General features: G+C 39.4%; 1 protein-coding gene across 6 annotated transcripts in view; it reads left to right on the forward strand.

Annotated features, from left to right (window-relative positions):
* Nucleotides 1-24284, forward strand: part of MAPKAP1 (MAPK associated protein 1) — a 229363-nt gene that overhangs the window by 33831 nt on the left and 171248 nt on the right. For all 6 annotated transcript variants that reach the window (XM_065928444.1, XM_065928446.1, XM_065928447.1 and 3 more), the window contains one exon: nucleotides 11740-11888. In XM_065928444.1, the coding sequence (XP_065784516.1) occupies nucleotides 11740-11888 (149 nt within the window). The remainder of the gene's footprint in view (nucleotides 1-11739; nucleotides 11889-24284) is intronic.

The raw sequence follows: 24284 nt of genomic DNA on the forward strand, positions 1-24284 counted from the left end.
CTCCCAATGAATATTCAGGACTGATCTCCTTTAGGATGGACTGGTTGGATCTCCTTGCAGTCCAAGGGACTCTCAAGAGTCTTCTCCAACACCACAGTTCAAAAGCATCAATTTTTCGGCGCTCAGCTTTCCTCACAGTCCAACTCTCACATCCATACATGACCACTGGAAAAACCATAGCCTTGACTAGATGGACCTTTGTTGGCAAAGTACTGTCTCTGCTTTTTAATATGCTGTCTAGGTTGGTCATAACTTTCCTTCCAAGGAGAGAGTGTGTTTTAACTTCATGGCTGCAATCACCATCTGCAGTGATTTTGGAGCCCCCCAAAATAAAGTCTGACACTGTTTCCCCATCTGTTTGCCATGAAGTGATGGGACCAGATGCCATGATCTTAGTTTTCTGAATGTTGAGCTTTAAGGCAACTTTTTCACTCTCCTCTTTCACTTTCATCAAGAGGCCTTTTAGTTCATCTTCACTTTCTGCCATAAGGGTGGTGTCATCTGCATATCTGAGGTTATTGATATTTCTCCCGGCAATCTTGATAGAGGAGTAGAGCACCTCAAATAAAACAGCATTAACACCTTTCATAATGTGAGAAATAACTTCTTCAACCTAAATTTAGATGCGTTTAATAACCTAATAATTAGAGATACATCTAATAAATTTTAATACATCCATCACCCACTCCTTAAAGTCAGATCCTCTCTAACTTTTGTTCATTGTTTCACAGAATGTGCTGGAGGCATAAGTAAATAGTCCCCTGTTGGCTTTCATTTTAACCACACTGTCCATTTCTCTCTCCCTCAGTTTCTCTCCTCCTTATTTCTGTCTCACAGATTTCAATAATTGACACTGAGATCTTAATTCTGGAAAGGCTCTTTAAAGTGTCTGCCCATGCTTTGAAATGTTGACTTCGATTCTGGCCAGACCAGTAGCCTGCCTGGTGGTTATTCCTCATCAACGTACAGAGGAATGACTTTGAATTTTCTGTTAAGCTGGGTTCCATCATTACCACAGAGTGACACCCAGAGTGTCACTCTAACCACCCAGAGTGATTAAAAAAGTGGAGTCCTCAGTCCACTAAACATCTCCCTGGCAAACGGAGCAGCCATTCTGTTTTCACACATCTCTCAAACAATGCTCTCTTTTGGCAAGAAATGCCATGACCATATCATTTTGATTTTAATTGGGAATTTTGGCTAGGTTATCATTCATTTACTCACTCTTTTTATGCTAATTACATTTTGTTAAAAATCCTTTCATCTGCTTTTCCTTATCTTTGTTTTACTTCATTCCCCACTAGAAGAATCATCATTGTGAATATGATGATTTCCCCTGCAGTGTTCTTTTCCCATAATTATTCTGTCTGCGTCCGGTCCATTCTTTAAGACACTGCCTAAATGCAGCCTTTCCATAGAGGAGTTGGAAAGGATCCTAGAAGCCATCTGGTCCGTACCTTGAAGTTCTGGTACATAACATACTGACGCGTGTGCCACAAGACCATGTGATAAACATAATACCTTATAGTAAGATCCTTTTAGTGTTTCTGTAACTAAAACTGCTTGGATAAATGTGAAGCCAATGTGATTGGAAGACAGCATTGTCAGGAATAATATCAAATCAAGGACTAGTATTTTTAATTTTATCGTTTTAAAATGGTGTTTTATAAAAAATAAAAAAAATAAAATGGTGTTTTATGTTACTTACAAAATTAGTTAATACTCTTATTCATTGAGTCATTTAATAAGTATTTCTTCCACAACTTCTGTGTGCCTAGTAATTCACTGCTCGGTGCTTCGGAGAATACATGATTCCCGTCCTCAAGAAGTTTGAAGTCTATTGGAATTCATGGCTATTTACTTGTAAGGTTAAATAATAGCTTAAAAAAATAATAATGTACTTTATATCAGTTACTTATGACTATTCCTGGTTTTCTTTATATAACTTCTGTTGTATAGCAGAGTTCCCAGGTGCAGTGGCTATATAAAAGTCAGAAATGCATCCAAAGTGCTGTAATGACATCTGTATGCATTTCCAGGCCCTGTCTGTGGGATTCCTGGTTTAGTAGATAGAGGTTGGGGCCCACACACCTGTATTTTTCAGAAACTCACGGGCTGAATCTAATAAGTAACCAGCTCTGACCACCTCTGGTTTATATGCCACCCACTCAGTTGACTTCATGCAAGTAGAACAAATTAGATGTTCATATTTCTATATTATTGGTGAGAAAACGAGTACAGAGGTGCCGAATAACTTTACCAAGTTACGTACAAGTGGTAAATAGCAAAGTCAGAATTCTTGCCCTGGGCATTCTGACTGCAGAGACTGTAGTCTCTCTACTCAGCTCCCTTCTCTCCCACACTGCAGGCAGAAAGGAGCTGCTCCTGGAGCTTTGGATATTGAAGAGTCTTTGATGTTCCCTTGCACCTTTCCTTCTCTCTGTATCACCTATAGGTAGGGTTCAGGAAAGTTGCCAAAGCTTCTATATTTTAAAAAAACAAACACCTTTCAGTGGCCGATAATGAAAAGCAAGTGAAGTTAAAGTTGAAGAGCATCGTGAAGTTGAGCAACTCAAGAAGTACAGCTGTGCCTTATGAATAGCTTAGAACCAGGAGGAAGGGCTCTGGGACCTTTCTCAATCTTATCTCTGCTTTTCTGTGCTCATCTGATCTCTCCCTCCTCCTGTTACACTCCTGCTCCCCACAACTACTTTGTCTGCTAGTCTGATCCAGAGTTATTCATTCAGCAAGTATTTATTTAACTCCTACAGTTCACAGGAAGAAATAGAGGAAAACAATAGAATGGGAAAGACTAGAGATCTCCTCAAGAAAATTAGAGATACCAAGGGAACATTTCATGCAAAGATAGGCACAATAAAGGAAAGAAGTGGTATGGACCTAGCAGAAGCAGAAGATCTTAAGAAGAGGTGGCAAAAATACACAGAAGAACTATATTAAAAAGATCTTCATGACCCAGATAATCACAGTGGGCCTGATCACTCACCTAGAGCCAGACATCCTGGAATGCGAAGTCAGGTGGGCCTTAGGAAGCATCACTACAAACAAAACCAGTGGAGGTGAAGGAATTCCAGTTGAGCTATTTCAAATCCTAAAAGTTGATGCTGTGAACGTGCTGCACTCAACATGCCAGCAAATTTGGAAAACTCAGCAGTGGCCACAGGACTGGAAAACATCAGTTTTCATTCCAATGCCAAAGAACGGCAAAGCCAAAGAATGCTCATACTACTGCACAATTGCACTCATCTCACATGCTAGCAAAGTAATGCTCAAAATTCTCCAAGCCAGGCTTCAATGGTATGTGAACCATGAACTTCCAGATGTTCAAGCTGGATTTAGAAAAGGCAGAGGAACCAGAGATCAAATTGCCAACATCTGTTGGGCCATCAAAAAAGCAAAAGAATTCCAGAAAAACATCTACTTCTGCTTTATTGACTATGCCATAGCCTTTGATTGTGTGGATCACAACAAACTGTGGAAAATTCTTCAAGAGATGGGAATACCAAACCACCTGACCTGCCTCCTGAGATACCTGTATGCAGGTTAGGAAGCAACAGTTAGAACTGGACATGGAACAACAGACTGGTTCCAAATAGGAAAAGGAGTATGTCAAGGCTGTATATTGTCACCCTGCTTATTTAATTTATATGCAGAGTACATCATGAGAAATGCTGGGCTGGATGAAGCACAAGCTGGAAACAAGATTGATGGGAGAAATATCAATGATCTCATATGCAGATGACACCACCCTTATGGCAGAAAGCGAAGAAGAACTAAAGAGTCTCTTGATGAAAGTGAAAGAAGAGAGTGAAAAAGTTGGCTTAAAGCTCAACATTCAGAAAACTAAGGTCATGGCATCCAGTCCCATCACTTCATGGCAAATAGATGCGAAAGCAATGGAAGCAGTGACAGACTTTATTTTTTGGGGCTGCAAATCACTGCTGATGGTGACTGCAGCCATGAAATTAAAAGACACTTGCTCCTTGGAAGAAAAGTTGTGACCAACCTAGACAGCATATTAAAAGCACAGACATTACCTTCCCGACAAAGGCCCATCTAGTCAAAGCTGTCGTTTTTCCAGTAGTCATGTATGGATGTGAGAGTTGGACTATAAAGAAGGCTGAGCACTGAAGAATTGATGCTTTTGAACTGTGGTGTTGGAGAAGACTCTTGAGAGTCCCTTGGACAGCAAGGAGATCCAACCATTCCATCCTAAAGGAAATCAGTCCTGAATATTCACTGGAAGGACTGATGCTGAACCTGGAGCTCCAATACTTTGGCTACCTGACGTGAAGAACTGACTCATTTGAGAAGACCCTGATGCTGGGAAAGATTGAAGGCAGATGGAGAAGGGGATGACAGAGGATGAGATGGTTGGATGGCATCACCGACTCTATGGACACGAGTTTGAGTAAACTCTGGGAGTTGGTGATGGACAGGTAGGCCTGGCATGCTGCAGTCCGTGGGGTTGCAAAGAGACACAACTGAGCCACTGAATTGAACTGACAGTACACAAAGGCAGTTATGCACTGTTATAGGCCTAAAACGTATAGCAGTAAAGAGTACAAAATCTCTCCTCCAATGGAGCTTGTGAGGGAGAAAGACAGTTAACAGACACAGTATGTCAGATGTCAGAATGGGATATATGGCACAGAGAAAAATATTCCCTAGCTTAGGTGGATAGGGAGTGCTAGGCAGATTTTGCTGTTTTATTTAGAGTGATCAGGGAAATCCTCATGAGGATGATGATGGTTGAGCAGAGATCTGAAGACAGTGAGGGAGTGAGCCAGGCAGGTAATGGGACATGAGTGTTCTAAGAGGAGGGAGCAGCAAGTATAAAGGTCCTGGGGTGGAAGTGAGACTGATATGCTGATGGAAAAGCAAGGAAGGATACCTGTTGGTTAGAGCACAGTGATCAGGAGATGTGGGGGGTTGGACAGGTAAGCCATGGGGAGACCTGATCATAGATGGTCCTGTAAGGACCTGGGTGAGGTGATTTGATCAGAGTACTGATATGATATGTGACTTAGTTTCTTTTTTTCCTAGCTTAAATTTCCTTTAAAACAGCTATTCATTATAAAAAAATTTCAGACAGAGAAATAATGAAAAACTTTTAAACATATACATAAGTAGAGAGAACAGTGTCATGAACCCCCCATGCCCGTCGCTCAGCTTCAGCAGTTTTACTAGTATATATCTTGTCTCATGTCACTTATATGTTCACCTGCCCTTTCCTCCCAGGTTATTTTTAAGCAAATCCTTGCTGTCATACAAATGCATACCTAAATACTTAACATGTTTTTTAATGTGTACTTAAACTGCACTACCATTATTCTTCTAAAAATGTGCAGGAATTCTTTACTGTTATCAAATATTTCCTTGTGTCAAACCCCCTCTTCCCCCATTTCATTTGTTCAGGTCTAGATCTAAGGTCCACACATTACTTTTGGGTAACATGTCTCATTTCCTTTTTAATATACAGATTTGGATTCTTTTCCAGCTTTGCATTCTGTAGTTTGTTTATTAAAGAAACTGGGTCTTTTGTCCCATAGAATTTTCTGCATTCTTTTGCTAATCATATCCCCACAATCTCATTTAATATGTTCCTCTGTCCTCTTTATTTCCTATAAACTGGTGGTTGGATCTGGAAAATTACTCAGATTGAAGTTTGATTTTTGGTAAGAATACTATGTTCATACTGATCTGTATTTTCTATTGCATCATTTTAGGAAACATGGAATGTTTTCTTGGTTCTTTTTATTTGTGATAAGGTTGATAGTAGAATCAGGTGTTATCCATTCATTATTAAATTACTCCCATCAGCTTCTCGTCTGTTGATTTTAGTGGTCATTGATGATCATCACTAGATTCATTATCATTGCATGCGTGCTCAGGTGTGTCTGACTTTTTGTGACCCTATGGACTGTATGTAGCCTGCCTGGCTTCTCTGTTCGTGGGTTTCTCCAGGCAAGAATGCTGGAGTGTTGCCATTTCCTTCTCCAGGGAATCTTCCCAACCCAGAGATTGAAGCCAGGTCTCCTGCATTGGGAGGCAAATTCTTTACCTCTGAGCCACTTGGGAAGTCCAGATTCTGTCATTCAGTTCTGTTCATTTGCTCAGTCGTGTCTAACTCTTTGCAGCTCCATGGACTGCGGCACGCCGGCTTCCCTGTCTGTCACCAACTCCTGGAGCTTGCTCAAACTCATGTCCATTGAGTCGGTGATGCCATCCAACCATCTCATCCTCTCTTGTTTCCTTCTCCTCCTGCCTTCAATTTTCCCCAGCATCAGGGTCTTCTCAGATGAGTCAGTTCGTCACATCAGGTGGCCAGAATATTGGAGTTTCAACTTCAGCATCAGTCCTTCCAGTGAATATTGAGGACTGATTTCCTTTAGGATGGACTCACTGAATCTACTTGCTGTCCCAGGGACTCTCAAGAGTCTTCTCCAACACCACAGTTCAAAAGCATCAGTTTTTTGGCACTCAACTTTCTTTAGTTATGAAATAGTGATTTCTGATTTTTTTTTTAATGTAAATTTTGACTTCTGATTTTATCAGTCTTTCTTCATTTATTAACAAGTTTTATATAAAGAACTTTCCCTAATCTACTATTTGACCATCCTCAGGTATAGTTCCTACAAGAAAGGTAGGATAAATACTTGATTCTTTCCCTTTGTTAGTAGTTTTCAGGATGAAGAGTTTATTCCTTAGCATCCTGTATAGGTGACCAATGAGAGTTTTTTCCTTTTGTATCATTATCCACTCATGAACTTTAAGCATAAATTATGTTTTTCTATTCATTGCAGTTATTCTTTTTTATGCTAATATTGTCCTTTTGTATAGTGAGTCCCTTCACATTTGCTTCTAACTTCTTTTGACACTGTTCCAGTAATCTTTCATAGCTTCTTTGCTTTCTTGTATAACAAGATGTTGCAGGTTCATCTTGCCTATCTTCTTCTCCACATTTGGAATCAGCTATTTCTCCTGGGAGTCTTGATTCTTTTTAGTGGTAAATGCCATTGAGAGACCACAAGTGAGCTCTAGGGTTGCTCACTGGATTGAATTTTTTATTCTTTTAATAGGCCTTTTCAGGGAGTAGAGCTCAGAAAAAAATAAAATTTTAAAAAGAGAATACATTGAGTTAGAATTTAGGAATTTCTACTTAATTTTTTTGATTTTATGTTTATGTATCTTTTCTCTTGCTGAAAATCTTGGTTCCAGAATTGAAATACCAATGTAATTAGTAACATTATGATTAGTGAGAACATTTTAAGAATTTTTTAAAATCTTTTTAATACATTCCACTAGGAAATACAGTCATGTTGCTCTGTGATAAAGTTACTTAAAATAATTCCTCTCTTTGTAGTTAAACTGCCAACTAAATACTACATTTAGGTTCATGTATTTCAGTTTTCTTTATTTTTTGAGGTTGCATTTTCCTTTATTAATTACACAAAACATTTATGTGGTTCCAAAATTAAATACATAAAAGAAGAGAAATTTAGCTTCAATCTTTTTCTTCTACTCGTTTAGTCATTTTAAAAAAGGTTTTGGCTTTCCTGTCCACTTACAACTATATATAAACATATTCACATTTGTATCCCCTCTTTTTAAATTAAATATAGCATAATACACCCTATTTCATGCAACACATTTTTCAGTTAACAACATACCCTGAGAATTATTCTGGAGCAATCTATGGAGATGGGTTTCATGATGTGGATGTATCATAGGTAAGCCACGAAGGCCCTTGTTGCGGGATATTTGATAGTTTTCAGGCTTTTGCTATTGCAGATGGCGCTGCAGTGAAAAGCCTCCCACATGTGAGTTTTGTTTTGTTGCCAGTATCCCTAGGATCAGATCCCGAAAGTGATATTGCTGGGCCAAGAGGTAAATACATGGTTTTCTTGGACATTGCCACATTCCCCCTTCATTGAGAATTTACTCTTTTGCATTCCCTCTAGTAATAGTGTCTATTTCCTCATAGCCTTAACATTTTTGATTTTTGCCAGTCTGATAGAAGTGCAGTGGTATCAATGTGTAGTTTTAATTTGCGTATCTCTTATTGTGAATGTGGTTGCACATCTTTTCATTTGTTTAAGAGTTATTCGAGTTTCTTTTTCTGTGGATATTACATATTGTACATTTTTCTATAGAGTTGTTGGTCAATGTCTCTACTTTGAGACTCTATATAATTAGGAAGTTTTTATTTTTATAGCATCAGATTTATCCATTTCCTTCTTATTCTGAAGTTTATAACTCGTATTTTAAAGAAACTCATTGGCTGGCTCTGGGTTGGGTGGGGGAGGAAAATGTGGAAACAAGACCAGTTTGAAGATGGTGGTAATAATCCAGCTTCCATAGCCATAGGTGGTTATGGATATCTTCTAAAGTGTCTCTTGATGGATAAAGTGTGAAAGAGAAAAATGGAATGACGCTCAAGTTTTTTGCCTGGCAGAACAGAGTTGCCATTAACTGGGAAGATGATTGTGGAAGGGGCAGGTTAATGGGAAGATCAAGAGGTTGGTTATATAAGAACATGAAAAGTTTGAGATGCCATTAGCCTACCAGGTAGAGGAGTGAAATAGAAAGTTGAATATGTGAGTCTGTAATTTTAGGGAGTATTTAGGAATAATCATTTAGAAGTTATCAGTGTACAAGAATATTTAATTATTTAAGCTTTCCCTATTTATTTATTTTTTATTGAGGGGTGCTTTACATACACTGAAATGTAGAAGTGTTAAATGTTTGATGACTTTTGCCAAACATATACACCTGGGTAACTAGCATTCCAGTCAAGTATGTAGCATTTATATAACCCAGAAAGTTCCCTCGTGCTTCTTTCTAGTTAATCCACTACCCAAAGGCAGTTACTGTTCTGATTTATATCACCACAATTTAGTTTTGACTTTTGTAAAATGGTGTCTGCCTACATATTTTATCTTATTGGCTGTGCTCCACCACTTGTGGGATCTTCATATCCCAAGCAGGGATTAAACCTGGGCCTCTGGCAGTGAAATCCAGGAATCACTAATCCAGATTCTGGAATATATAAGTACATTAATCAACAGATTAATATCTATTAATTATACATTAATAGCAATAAATTAAAATGCACATTTAAGAACATTTTAGATTGCTATTAAAGTGGTATTTTAAATATTGGAAGTGCTGTTCTACCTGTAATCAATCAACAAGTTTGTTGCTGCACTTTGGAAAGGAATGATCCTTTATCAAACACCTATTTCTTCTTTTTGTTCAGTCACTAAGTCATGTCTGATTCTTTGCAACCCCATGAACCGCATCACGCCAGGCTTCCCTGTCCTTCACTGTCTCCTGTAGTTTGCTCAAACTCACATCCATTGAGTTGGTGAAGCCATCCAACCATCTCATCATCTGTCACCCTCTTCTCCTGCCCTCAATCTTTCCCAGCATCAACATCTTTTCTAATGAGTCGGCTCTTAGCATCAGGTGGACAAAGTATTGGAAAAAGCAAAAGCATAAAACCTACTGGGTGCTAGGAACAATGGCAGGTGTCTTCTTATCTTGTCCTCACAATGATCCTAAGGGATAAGTTACCAGTAGCTCCAGAAGAAACGGGGCTGTGACTTGTCAAAGTCACTGTACTGTTATCAGTAGGGTTAAGTGTGAAGTGATAATGTATTTATTAACTCTTCCATTCTCTGACTAAGTCACACTTGGACTTCTCTCCTCAACCTATGACATTTTCCCCCTTCCTCCTTTGCTTCCTACATCATGGAGAAAAGGATCTAATTCTTTTTTAAAAGGTGGCATTTCTGGAGAAGGAAATGGAAATCCACTTCAGTATTCTTGCCTGAAAATCCAATGGGCAGAGGAACAGTGGGCTGCAGTCCATGGGGTCACAAAGGAGTGGGACACAACTTAGTGACTAAACCACCACCACCTAACTCCTCGCCACCGACTGAACACAGAAGTACAGTAATTTCCATGCTCAGGTATTAGGCAGCACAGTGCTCAGTGAGGTGCTAGTTTGGTAATCACAGTTACAAACAGTTGGTCTGGGTGATTCAGTCTTAGGACTGTGTCATGCAGGTGTTACCCTTGTACAGTTCTGTGTTCAGTTACATGCATTCCTCGTCCATTCTGCCCTGGCCTTTGGGAGGTCCATCTGCCTTCTGTCTTTCCCTTTCCATTGTTCTGCTGACCCGGGAGGCTAGATTTGGAGCTTCACTCTCTGGACATATCATGTTGTATGCATGCATATCATAATCATAGTAGCCTTCTTGTTGATTCAGGTCACTAAATGCATGAGGTTTTTAGAAATGTATGCTTCTATTAACAAAATAAATAAAAAAAATAATTTTCTAGGCCCAAGAAGCTAGCATACTATTCATTCACACCCAAAAATTATGACACTTTGCTATCTAATCCACGTTCTGAATTTGTAAGTACATGTAATCAACAGATTAATATCTGTTAATTATACATTCATAGCAACAGGTCCTTTTCTTCTGGTTTGCGATATAAATCTATAGGGACTCATCTGATAAAGTTGTCCCACTAATTTGTTGAAAATAACTTGTTGAAAATAATAGTTCTAAGTAACTATTTCAGAATTATGTTTGATCTCAGTTCAGGTTGGTCGTGCTCAAGAATGGAGTGGATTTAACTTAGTTATTGCACATCTTAAGATCTAAGATTGATTCATTTAAAACTTTAAGTATGGAAATTTTCTAAAATCACAAAAATAAAAAGTACAATGAACCCCCATGTACTTATCATCCAGCTATCACCTTAAATGACATTCAGATTAATATAGAGAATTAAATGATCTTTGAGAGGGTATGGAACTAACTAGTCTTGGTTCATTAATGAGTAAGTGCTGAAGATTTTGATTTAACAACTTAATCTGAATTCCTTCAATCATTATTTTATTCATTGATTCATGCAATGAAATTTATCGAAGGTCTGCTGTGTTCATTAGTGCCTAATGGCTAAGAGCCTTAGTGAGGTGCAAATCTTAGACCTGCTCCTTACAGGCTGTGTGACCAGGGGCCAATCAAAGTATTCTATGCTTCAGTTTCCACACTGACACAATTGAGATAAAGCTAGTGTCTACCTCATAAGTTTGTTAGGAGGTTTAGATGAGATACATTGGCTTCCTCATTGTATGTTGACTTCTGTTATTATAAATACTCTTCCTCCTTTTCCTTTTCCACTTCTTCATCTTTGTCATCCAGATTATGTGCTAGGTACACATTGGGAACCTTGAGAGGGTTAAGTTGTGAGCCTTGACTTTGAACAACTGGAACTTCAAAATTAGAGGGAGGAGAGTTCTTCAGGATTATCTGGTTTGACAAGTCCAGAGAGGTTTAGTGAATAGTCCAGAATCACACATCTGTTAGTGGCAAAGCCAGGCCAAAGCTCAGATCTCGCAGCTGTGAAATGCTCTTCTTATAGAATAGCGCTTCTATTGATTTATCTGACCTCTGCCCCTTTCCTTAAACCCTAGTCTTTCTAAATTGACAAACATGACCTACATGTATATTTCAGTGCTCTGCTCGTTCAGTGCACAGACATAAAAGTATATTTTAGGCCTGTTGCACATATCAGACCTGAACATGTCCTTGAATGCTCCCTCCTTAAGGTTCCAAGGAAGACTTTTTAGGGAAGGTGGACACAGGCTGTCTCTCTGTGTTGTAATCACAAAGATGTTTTTATCTTCCCCTTGTATCACAGCCCAGGAGTTAAAGTCACTGTTTGAAAAAAAGTCCCTCAAAGAGAAACCTCCAAATTCTGGGAAGCAGTCGATATTATCTGTACGCCTGGAGCAGTGCCCCCTGCAGCTGAATAATCCCTTTAACGAGTACTCCAAATTTGATGGCAAGGTAAGTAAACAGGAACGCATCCCTTCAGGTAACGCCTCGACTGAATGGAGTTGTTGGTATTGTCATTCTTATTTTTATCAGATTCAGATTTATGTAGGTTTCAAAAGGGAGTCAGAACAAACAAAGAAAGTCTCTCACATTTTCAAAGACTGAGGGTGTAAAAAGGTCTGTATTTGGGCTTACTGTTGTTTCCACGGTAATATGTTTGGGGGGATGAAAACAGAAACAGTCCTGAGATATGAATGTGTGTGTTCCTGTTTTATGTCCTAAGGTTTGGGTTAGTTGGGTTGTGATTAATTAAGGTCTAACTGTGGGGAAAGCCTTGAAAATGGTTTTGGGAGTTTGCACTGTCTGGTATGAGTCTTCATTATAACTCCACAAATTGTGGACATTAGAGCTTCTCTTCAGAATTCTAGGATGTTGCTTTGCATTTCAGTGTTTATTGAATCTCGCTTGGACACTTACTGTGCAGGATGACTTAATTTTTTCCTGTCCTGACAATTTACAGTTTGTAAATTAAAGTGTGTTTATTTTCCTTTTAGAAAAAGGACCACTATTTTACGTGGAGTATAGCTCTACGTGAGCACCCACTCCGGCATTCCCACATTCTGTGTCTCTGTACCAAGTTGACCTGGGCGTCTTTCAGAACTGTAGCAGTTGATTTTTTTATTTATTGCCATTATGTTTGCTGTCTGTCAGTGGCGTGGGGGTGCTGAGTGATAGCTTGTTGCCTGGAGGGATTGTGTACAATTTGTCTTATTTCAGCACAGTTGCAATTAATAAACATAGAACTCTTTGCTTATGTTTGCACTTTTCATATTCAAGTCCTGGTTATATGCTGGTTCTTTCAGTTGTCATCTTTGAGCATGGTGATGTTCTTTACTTTGAAACACTTTCATCTCATACAATTCAGCATGTTTCCACTGATCTTTTGTTTAGTATCTAAGTCATGTCCAACCCTTTGCTACCCTATGGACTGTGGCCCCCCAGGCTCCTCTGCTGATGGGATTTCCCAAGCAAGAATACTGTAGTGGGTTGTCATTTCCTTAAGTAAGCATATATGGCTGTTGGCATGTGAGGTTATTGATGCTGGCAGAGAAGAACAGAAACTAAAAACAAAATCCATAAGTAACATAAAATCCTAATATGCTCAGGAATTTCGCCCCCAAAACATCAGAAAACACTTTTAGTAAATTAGAGATTATATCTTGTGAAGAGCTTCTCTTCAGTCTGCCCTGCCCCCATCTCCTGCTGCTGCTTGTGGAATACAGCAAAGAGAAAAAAGGGTCCCCCTAGGGATGGAAATGTCAGCCTCTGGAAACAAGTGAGTTGGGCTTAAGGGGATTTTTTTTCTTCGGAAATACTGCAGTTGATTCATTTGGAAATATGAGACGTTATTATTGGGATTAGATTACATGGCTGGAATTTATTTGTTTCCTATCATCTCATTGTTTCAGGATGCAATGAATTCTGGTGTAATTAATATGTGATAATGCTTTGCCAACAAAATAGTGCAGATCTTTTAAAATACCATATTCTAGAATTTTGATTACACTATTAGATTCTCCTATAAGTTACTTACGCTTGGAGTTGTTCAAAGGTTGTGAACTCTGTGTGTTATATATACCTAATTTCTGAAGTGCCAGGAAGGAATTGAAAACTAAACCATTTCCTCAATCACAAAGGAATTATTTTTGCTAGGTGTGTGTTTACACTTACAACTCTTGATGTTTTTTGTCATAACAAATGTATTTGTAATCAGCAAAGGATGTGAACATGGCCCAATCACCATTGTACAATTGATTAAGAAAGATTTATATATCGATAAGTCTTTTTTGTGATACAGTGCTCTTTTTTTATTATCCTACATATTACAATTGCTAAAACACAATTAAACCCTTGTTCTCATCTATTATTTAATATTGATGCATTTGGCAGATGTGTAATGAAAGTGGCTAATATTTGAAGGATATTGTACTGTACATATTAAATTAGTCTTTCTTTTATCTTTGTGAAATGCATCAATATGATATTCAGTGACATCTCAATGATTAATAGAGAATTATACTTGAGTCAGGCCTTTTCGTAACCTAGAAATTAAAATGACTATTCAAATAACACCTCAAAATGATGAAATTAGCATTTTGTGATTGCATAATAATGGGATTGTAGTAGTTATAACAGCACCATGGCTGCCTCTAGAGTTAAGATCATGTCAACCCCTTGATAATAAAGCCTTTCTGTGAGAGTCGACTTTAATAATTTCCAGATTGATTCTTCCCATAAATCATTTGACGTTCAGCACTAAATTTTTGTTACTGTTGTAACTTAAAATTATTTTATTTTTATTCAGCTCATATTTAAGAAGTGAAATGAGTGTCCTGTTTTAATGATTCACCATCTTGTCATCACTCCCTGTTTTTGCTTCAAATGTAAGAGTTTCTCATGTATTTTGATAGTTCCTTTTCTTTTTTTTTTGGAAAGGTTTGTTAAAGCCACTAAAATATGTACAGTTTCTTCCCCCCTTACAAATATTCACAATGCTTTTCTTGGGAATAACTCTTGCCTTATTTACGTAGTTAACTGAGTTGGTTAGGTCTCTTGGGCAAATGGTACATAATTGGGGAGAGAAAGGGACAAAAAGAGTTTGGGGTCTAATTAAATATGCTAAAAAGCTACTTAATTATGTATTTCCTCAAGGGACTAACTGCTGTGAAATCCTCCTCATAAACTAGCGTTGGATTTGAAAAAAAGGATTTTGTTTTTGGTATGGCCTTATGGTTACATCAGAATTAAGCAGGCATCTTTAAGAGTTTGTGCAAACTGAATTGTTGTTGGTTTTAGTGATTCCAAGGGTAAGCATCTCTTAGCTACTGTGCTGAATTAAAGCGAATACTTTCAAATAGTTTTTGGTTCCTGTAGCTGGTTAATAATTTTATTTTTTTTCAAATTGTGGTTGGTTGATAACTTCTTGAAGTTATACAGTTGAGAGGGAAGGCCATACTTAGGCATAGGCTTTCTGGTAATTTTGAAGGGTTTTTTTAATCAGGTTTATTACTGTTTTTGGCTTCCCTTGTAGCTCAGCCGGTAAAGAATCTGCCTGCACTGCAGGAGACCCGGAGTCAATCCTTGGGTTGGAAACATCCCCTGGAAAAGGAAATGGCAACCCAAACCAGTATTCTTGCCTGGACAGAGAAGCCTGGTGGGTTATAGTCTATGGGGTTGCAAGGAGTCGGACATGACTTAGCGACTAAACCACTACCATTACTGTGTTTGTATTATCTTTGTCGGCAAATTGGCAGGGCTATCCAAGACCTGTTTTAGATTCGTAGGTTATTAATAACTCTGTTTACTGATCATTTGAAAACAGACCAAGACAGATTGCAAGTGGTTTTAAGGAATTCTTAGCTGGACAAGGCAAAATCAGGCTCAGCCATCTGCCTCAAGTCTTTGGGCTTGTTAAAAACAGGACCTCTGATTAATGAACAGAACCAACCTCTGTTTTAGAGGTGAGATAATAGGAACATTTTTGTGCTGGTCCTTGTGGTCTCACTGAATGTGGGAAATGTTGGGTGTGACCAGGAGTTGCTCTGAGGCGATGAAGGAGTGACAGGCAGTGAACATTCAGCACTGATTTCAATATTCCTAAGTATGTGGATTTCTGCCCTGTCTCTCCACCTTTTAAAAAAATGAAGTCTTATTTTAAAAAGTATCTCGCTCTTTTCATTGCATGCCTTACCACTTAGTTGAGAAGCTTTAGCTAGTACATTGACATCACTATTTTGTTTAAACTGTGTTTACAAATATTATCATCATCAATAGACCTCCAGAAGTTCAGATACGCCCCTCCTGTCAATATTGTTACTAACACAGAAATGGCACTGATTATCAGTTATGTAACCATAGTCAGGTTTTTCACCTCACTGAATCTCAGACGTAGGAAAAGAAATTGAGTTCCTTCCTCACAATCCTGATGAATCTATCAAATAGGATAAAACACCCAGCACAGGAAGAGGCAGTATAATTTAGTTGGTAAGTAGATCTATTTTGAAGTAAGATTTGAGTTTGAATCCTGACTCCATCACTTAACGGTGTGACGTCAGGCTGGTTACTTAACCTCATGAAGCTGCAGTCCTTGTATGTGGAATGAGATGGTGGTGGCGTGTCTTCCTCTGGAGGATTGAGATAGCACAAAGGAAGCACCCAGCAAATACCTCACTTCTGCCTCTCTAACTCTGTAAAGTAAAGGGTGCGGGCCAGGGCTGCTCTCTTTCCTTTATACTTCATTAGATTGTTGACAGGATAGAGTGAGAGGAAATGTGCTCCTAAAGCCTGGAGTTTAGCATGGTTAAACAAGATGCACAGCGGACTGGGTGACAGTGGTCTGCTTGTAGAAGTCCAGGGAATCAGTCCGGTGGGATTTTGACCTTTAACTTGAAATAGGAAGATTAAGACAAGTAATTACTTCCTTTTTTTTTTTTTTTCCTTTCTGCAATGGCTATTTTCTAAACATCAGGTGAGAAGGTAGTGTGATGTCAGTAATTGCTTGGCAGTTTACTAAAACATTAAATATCTTACCTATTTGACTTAGTGACATTACACTCTGAGTATGAGGAGGATGTTTGCCTTGACAGGCACTTTAAAAAGCAGAACCAAAAAAAAAAAAAAAAAAAGCAGAACCAGTTCTGGTTCATATAAACAACTGTGACTTTGATTGTGTTAACTTATTAGAAAGTAACCATTTCTCTGTTAGAAACTGTTTTAACAGGGAAGCTGCAGAGAGCATGGGGGAAGGGATAATTCATGAGTGCTAATTGCTTGGCTGTTAATTTTCATAAGTGTTGATAGAAGCAGTTCCTTAAATTAAACTTTGTTTAAAATGTATCAGGGGAAATATTCCACAATGTCGAGCCTGAAGTGAAAATTAATATGAATGCTGTGGCAATTAACACATACTGGTTAATAGCTTTTAGCAGCATTTTGGGATGATAGTCCTTAAATACATTTTTGCATGCTGCTCTTGTTTCCGCATTGTTCCAGTCTATGTCTGGATAATTATGAACAAATGTTTTCTACAATCATTGGCATTAAGTAGCTCTCTTCACAGAAAAGTCATTTAAAACTTTGCAGAAAGTGAGAAGGCCCTGAAAAATGTTGCAGACTCATAAAAGGTCAGTGAATTGCCACCCTGTAAAGGTAAATTGCCTTTTTGAGGAAAATGCTCCTCCTCTGTTAGCCTGGGAACAGTCCCCGCTTATATGTTAAGCTACTTTAGCTTCAGGATCTCTTTCCAAAATATTATAACCCAGACTTCCAAATGCTGATTATGTTTCTGGACAGCAGCTTTTGCTTATTGCTGCCTGAACTGAGACATGGCCTTGAGCCTCAGGGCCTTCTGCCCTTTGACCTTGCTTCTTTCTTCTGACCAGCCTCCCTCCCCGCTGAAGTTAGCCAGCCACCCCTGTCCTCCCCACCAGAGGAGGTGGCTGAGAGTGGAGTTGGCCCTATCGATCTCATTTCCCTCCTTCCTTTCAGTAAGAGTGCTCCAGGGGTTCACTTGGCTTAGTGCCTATTAAGAGGCAGATCTCAAGAGAGAGAGGCAATCTGAGGTAACTCTGTTGTTTGAATTAGGAGCTGTTTATCTCTCTCTTCAATTGACTTCATTAAACATACCTTTTTAAATAAGGGAGAGTAAAACCCCAACATTTGGCAACTTCTCCCCGTGACTGTATTTTGCTAACTTTCCTTTTCATAGACTAGTTTTTATCAGTCTGTTCTATTTCTAAAGCAAAATTTATTAGATATTTACTACTTATTCACACACCGTGGTATACCAAGAAAAGGACCAAATTCATTAATGTAAAAATATCTTTTCTTGCGATTATTGCCCCCTTGAGTTGCACTTCTGTGGCTCAGCCTTTCCTGGAAATTTCTGGGGGAGGCTTTGGGGTTTTTGTCTGGATGATGTTCACAATGAATTAAATAAGAATCTTACAACAAAAGAAAGTGTTTTCAGCATCCTCTTCTGAAGTTAAATTCTCAAGGCTGATTTCTTAAAAGTAGCTTATTCCACTCTGAGCTTTCTGTCCCTGCCTCATTTCTGCAGTTTGTTCTGTGTCCTGCCAGTCCGGAGGCTTCCTCTAATTTTAGAGCCGTCTTTTAGAAATTCCCATCAGAATGGTACCTCATTGTGGTTTTGATTTGCATTTCTCTAATAATGAGTGATGTTGAGCACCTTTTCTTGTGTTTGTTAGCCATCTGTATGTCTTTGGAGAAATGTCTGTTTAGTTCTTTGGCCCACTTTTTGATTGGGTCATTTATTTTTCTGGAATTGAGCTGCAGGAGTTGCTTGTATATTTTTGAGATTAATCCTTTATCTGTTTCTTCATTTGCTATTATTTTCTCCCAATCTGAGGGCTGTCTTTTCACCTTACTTATAGTTTCCTTTGTAGTGCAGAAGCTTTTAAGTTTCATTAGGTCCCATTTGTTTAGTTTTGCTTTTATTTCCAATATTCTGGGAGGTGGGTCATAGAGGATCTTGCTGAGATTTATGTCGGAGAGTGATGTTCTCCTCTAGGAGTTTTATAGTTTCTGGTCTTATATTTAGATCTTTAATTCATTTTGATTTTATTTTTGTGTATGGTGTTAGAAAGTGTTCTAGTTTCATTCTTTTACAAGTGGTTGACCAGTTTTCCCAGCACCACTTGTTAAAGTCAGGATGGAAACTACCCAAAAGTCTACAAGCAATAAATGCTGGAGAGGGTGTGGAGAAAAGGGAACCCTCTTACACTGTTGGTGGGAATGCAAACTAGTACAGCCGCTATGGAGAACAGTGTGGAGATTTCTTAAAAAACTGGAAATAGAACTGCAATATGACCCAGCAATCCCACTTCTGGGCATACACACCGAGGAAACCAGATCTGAAAGAGACACGTGCACCCCAATGTTCATCGCAGCACTGTTTATAATAGCCAGGACATGGAAGCGGCCTAGATGCCCATCAGCAGATGAATGGATAAGGAAGCTGTGGTACATATACACCATGGAATATTACTCAGCCGTTAAAAAGAATTCGTTTGAATCAGTTCTAATGAGATGATGAAACTGGAGCCCATTATACAGAGTGAAGTAAGCCAGAAAGATAAAGAACATTACAGCATACTAACACATATATATGGAATTTAGAAAGATGGTAATGATAACCCTATATGCAAAACAGAAAAAGAGACACAGAAGTACAGAACAGACTTTTGAACTCTGTGGGAGAAGGTGAGGGTGGGATGTTTCGAAAGAACAGCATGTATATTATCTATGGTGAAACAGATCATTAGCCCAGCTGAGATGCATGAGACAAGTGCTCGGGCCTGGTGCACTGGGAGGACCCAGAGGAGTGGGGTGGAGAGGGAGGAGGGAGGGGGGATCGGGATGGGGAATACGTGTAACTCTATGGCTGATTCATGTCAATATATGACAAAACCCACTGAAATGTTGTGAAGTAATTAGCTTTCAACTAATAAAAAAAATTAAAAAAAAAATTCCCATCAGAGGTGGAATTTACCATCAACTCAGACTTTTCAAAGGAAGGCAGAATTTTGCAATGGGAAGAGCATGTTTGTCAGGCTTGGGTTAGAATTCTCACTAGGCTATTTACTTGCTCTGCGATCCTGGGCAGAACACTTTACCTTCTTTAAGCCTGTTTTCTTATCTATAAAATAAGGTTCATGAGACTTAACAGAAAATGTTGTTGTGAGGATTTAATGAGAATTGTAAATGCGTATGTAGTGTATGTGGTCAGTGCTGGAAGATGTATTGGTTTCCTCTGACCACATTGCCATTCATTTACTTCCTGTTTAATGAGAGTCTGCTACATACCAGGCACTGTTAAGTAAAATCTGAATACAGTAGTGGCCAAAACAGACCTGGTTTCTGACTTCATGAAGCTTCCTCTCTTGGCAGGAAGATAGATGTTATATAAATAATCACCAAACTAAGTGCAAAATTGCAGTCATAGTATTGTTTAGTCACTAAATCGTGTCTGACTCTTTTGTGACCCATGGAATGTAGCCCACCAGGCTCCTCTGTTCATGGGATTTCCCAGGCTGGAATACTAGAGTGGGTTGCCATTTCCTTCTCCAGGGGAATCTTCCCAACCCAGGGATTGAATGCGCATCTCCTACAATGATGGGAGGATTCTTTACCCCTGAGCCACCAGGGAAGCCCCACAGTCATAGTATCAGCTCAGTTCAGTCACTCAGTCGTGTCTGACTCTTTGCGACCCCATGAACTGCAGCACGCTAGGCCTCCCTGTCCATCATCAACTCCCAGAGTTTACCCAAACTCATGTCCATTGAGTTGGTGATGCCATCCAACCATCTCATCCTCTGTCGTCCCCTTCTCCTCCTGCCCTCAATCTTTCCCAGCAACAGGGTCTTTTCAAGTGAGTCTGCTCTTTGCATCAGGTGGCCAAAGTATTGGAGTTTCAGCTTCAGCATCAGTCCTTCTAATGAACCTCCAGGACTGATCTCCTTTAGGATGGACTGATTGGATCTCCTTGCAGTCTCAGGGGCTCTCAGGAATCTTCTCCAACACCACAGTTCAAAAGCATCAATTTTTTGCACTCAACTTTCTTTATAGTCCAACTCTCACATCCATACATGACTACTGGAAAAACCATAGCCTTGACTAGATGGACCTTTGTTGACAAAGTAATGTCTCTGCTAGTCACAGCTAATTAATTACCAAGTTCCAGGAGAGATACTGGGGGCTTTAGGAGGGGCATAGGTTTTTGCATGCCCCCATGCTTTTCATAGGGGCATCTGACCTAGTCTAGGCTATCAGGGATGGTTATCTCTGTGAAGGTGACTCAACCTGAGAGTTGAAGGCAGAGAAAGAACTAGCTAGGTGAAGGGAGAGGAGAAAGGGCTTACAGAGGATCTAGGGCAAATGTGGCGGGCGGGGTGGGGGGTGGTGGGTGCAGCTTGGAGATTTGGGAAACTAGAAGAAGGCTGTGTGCTGGAGCCCAAGACTGAGGTAGATTGTGGTGCAGGGGGAAGCTTCAGGGGCTGGTTCTACCACATATGGCTGTAGGAGTGTCCTCTGCAACCTGAGAATATAGGAAAGCCTTGAACCAGTTAAATGAGGAGGGAGAGTCATAATGTTTGTGTTTTGAAAAGATCCCTGAAGCTCTGATGAAGAGAACACACTGGAGAAGGGTTTGTGAGGCTTGAGAGACCAATCAGAACATTTTTGGCAGTGGTCCAGGTGAGAGAGATGGTAACTTGGGCTTACTTATTGGTGATGGAGGAGTGGATGATTGCAAGAGGTATTTAGTAGGTAGAAGTGATAGGACCTGATGATGGATTGACTATATGTCAGGGAGCGTAGGAGAAAGGAGTTTCAAGGATGATTTGATCAGATTCTGGCTTGAGGAACTGAATAGATAGCATCTCTGAATTAGGAAGCACTGAAAGAGGGCTGCAGATGCTGCAGAAGTTACCGTTGTGAGCTGGTTTGACAACACGTCACAGTCTGTTACATGTCCTTAAAGACACTACACATATTCTTTTTTGGAGGGGATAGGGTATACCCTGCTTGTTAGGCTTATATTGGAGGCATCCAAGACAGTGGTGTCTGGGATGAGCATGGGCTAGGAGCCAGGAGCCTCTTCTCTGTTCCCACTTCACAGCCAGCTTTGGTGCTTTGGCTGAGAAATTGCCCTAGAAGTCAGTCACCTTCTCTGAGACAGGGTTGTACTTTCAGATGCCTAATCCAGGGTGTCAGGCCCTTCAGAGGAGAAAATGAGATAGTAATTTTAAATGAAGCAGATGTCAGGTGTCCTTTAAGAAAATATATTGATTGTAATTCTTGGAGATTAAGGGAGTAAGAGGTAAAACATGGACATATTTTTGCTATAATAAGATTGCTGTTGTGGTCCTACCCTCTTCCTGGCTAGTTAAATACCAGATTAGCAGGTGAAATCTGGTTGGAATGAATGGCAAACACTGAGATCCCAGTGAAAGCAGGGGAGACAATCTGTTTTATAGGTGTGGTGGGACTGCACACGGTGGGATTTTATACTGAGCTTTCTTATTGCGGGCAACTTGCTCTGCATAATTTTCAGTGTAGAGATTTTCTTGTTGCTCCAAGTGCTAGGCCTTGATTTTATTATCTTAAAGACAACTATCCATTAATATTGAGTGACAGCCTAGGGTCACCCACTTGGGTATGGAATCTAGGTGTTCTAATTCTTAGAGATTTTTATTTTCATTCTTAATGGCATTCATACTTACAAAATGGAAACCTGAGTTCCAGGTTCTCAGGTTTCCTGAGACCATGTGGTGGAAAGAACACAGACACAGAAGATGTTTTAGCCCCGGCAATACTATGGAGTCTGTGACAAGTCACCTCCCGTCTCTGACAAAGCTTCAGTTTCTGCATGTTTAGAATGAGTAACTTGGTTTAGACGATCACTGGATTTCTTTTGGCTTTAAAGTTCCATAGTTTTGTGATTGAAGGGGATTGACATCAGTGACATGTAGAAGGTTATAAATGGGAAAACTTGAACTCGTGAATAGTTGGTCATCTACGTACATGTTGCTGCTTTCCTTTTTTAGTTGATCATAACAAAACTGTGGTAGAGGTAGGTAGTGTTATCTCCATTTTAGAAATGAAGAAACTGAGGCTCAGAAAGGGAAAGTGATTTGCTCAAGGAGACCCCACTAGTATATGGCAGGACTGGTGTTCCAGTACCTTATTCCAGTACCACAACTTTCTTTCTTAGGTTCTTTTATAGTCATTGTTGTGGAGGAAACACAGTATTGTTAATACCTGAAATTTTTCAAAATTTAGAAACAAAGTAATTTTCCCTTTACCAGTGGACTTGGAATCTGATACACTGGTTTAGCTCTTATCAGTTGTGTCTGTTGGGTGAGTTACTGCATTTTGTAAGCCTCAATTTTCTCACATGTAATAAAGAAATAATGAGATATTGGGGCTGAGGAAGGAGGGAATTACTTTACACATCAAATCTAGTGAAAGTGAAAGTCGCTCAGTCGGGTCCAACTCTTTGCGACGCTATGGACTATACAGTCCATGGAATTCTCCAAGCAGAATACTGGAGAGGGTAGCATTCCGTTCTCCAGGGGATCTTCCCAACCCAGGGATCAAACCCAGGTCTCCTGCATTGCAGGCGGATTCTTTACCAGCTGAGTCACCAGCAAAGTCACAAATCTAGTGTGTGTCCCACAAATGCTGTTTTCTTTCTACTGATCTTCCTGGTAAGCAGAGTGGATTCATTCATCCATCCATCCATCCATTTATCTATCCATCCAACAAATTATTTACTAAGCACTCACATTGTGCTGGTTCATTTCAAATGTTTCTTACATACTGGCGTGTGCGAGGCACTGATAAGACAGGACTAACCACTATAGAGGAATTTGAAGATAAGAGTGCCCATGTAGCCAACATGTGGAGGAAGCACGTTTCACAGTCAGGATTGTGCTCTGAGCTGGGGACTGTGGCACTGGTCCATGACTTCAGGTGCATCCCACTGAGCAGAGGAACAGACCCATGAACTTAGAGTATTAAATGTGATAGGTGCCATAGGATAGGTCTGTAAGGAAGACTGAAGTTGGGAGGCAGCAATGATGTTCATCCAGTTCTCCTAGGTGCGTTTGTCTGAGTTTTGATTGTATTAATACCTAGAGGGCAAGTTTGGTCACTGTTTAATGAAGCCCAGCTTGGCACTCTCCACACATAAATGCAGACTTTTTAAAAATGGCAGTGATAAATTTCAAATGTCATTACTCTTTGAGGCTTGCAACTATATGGCAGTATCACAGGAGCAGCGTTTTTATTAATATATCCACTCCTTTCTGTTAAATTGAAGTTTTAAAACCTAGACCAAGATACATGTAAAAAAGTAAGTTTAGGAAATTTGCAAAATATGCTACTATGCAACCAAAGATTAAATTGATTTGTTATATGTGCATTTAGCTACAATTCATTTTAATTGTCTGTATGAAGTTAAAAAGTATTAGTGTCAGATAAAGATTCATCACCAGAGCGTGATTTAGGGCTGGTGCTGGAGAAGGCAGGCATGTGTTCCGGCAGATGTTTGTATAAGGCGCTGTCTTTCCTGACAGCAGTTAAAAAGTATGGTTATAGTAATCAAATTGCGGTGCAGCGACTCAGAGGCTGGGGCCAGATTGAATTAAAATAGATATAAGATTTATGAATAGCAATAGCTGTGATAAAATTTCACTGCCTTCTTCAACAGGAAGGACTTTTTCCACAGTAGAAAGAAGAAAATCTAATAACCACTTTTCTAAAACTGTGATTTTGCTGACTTTCATTTTCCCTTCCTAATTATGGCATCAAAACAATAACTTGCTG

Source organism: Muntiacus reevesi, chromosome 3, assembly GCF_963930625.1.
Source record: "Muntiacus reevesi chromosome 3, mMunRee1.1, whole genome shotgun sequence".
NCBI classification, from domain to species: Eukaryota; Metazoa; Chordata; class Mammalia; order Artiodactyla; family Cervidae; genus Muntiacus; species Muntiacus reevesi.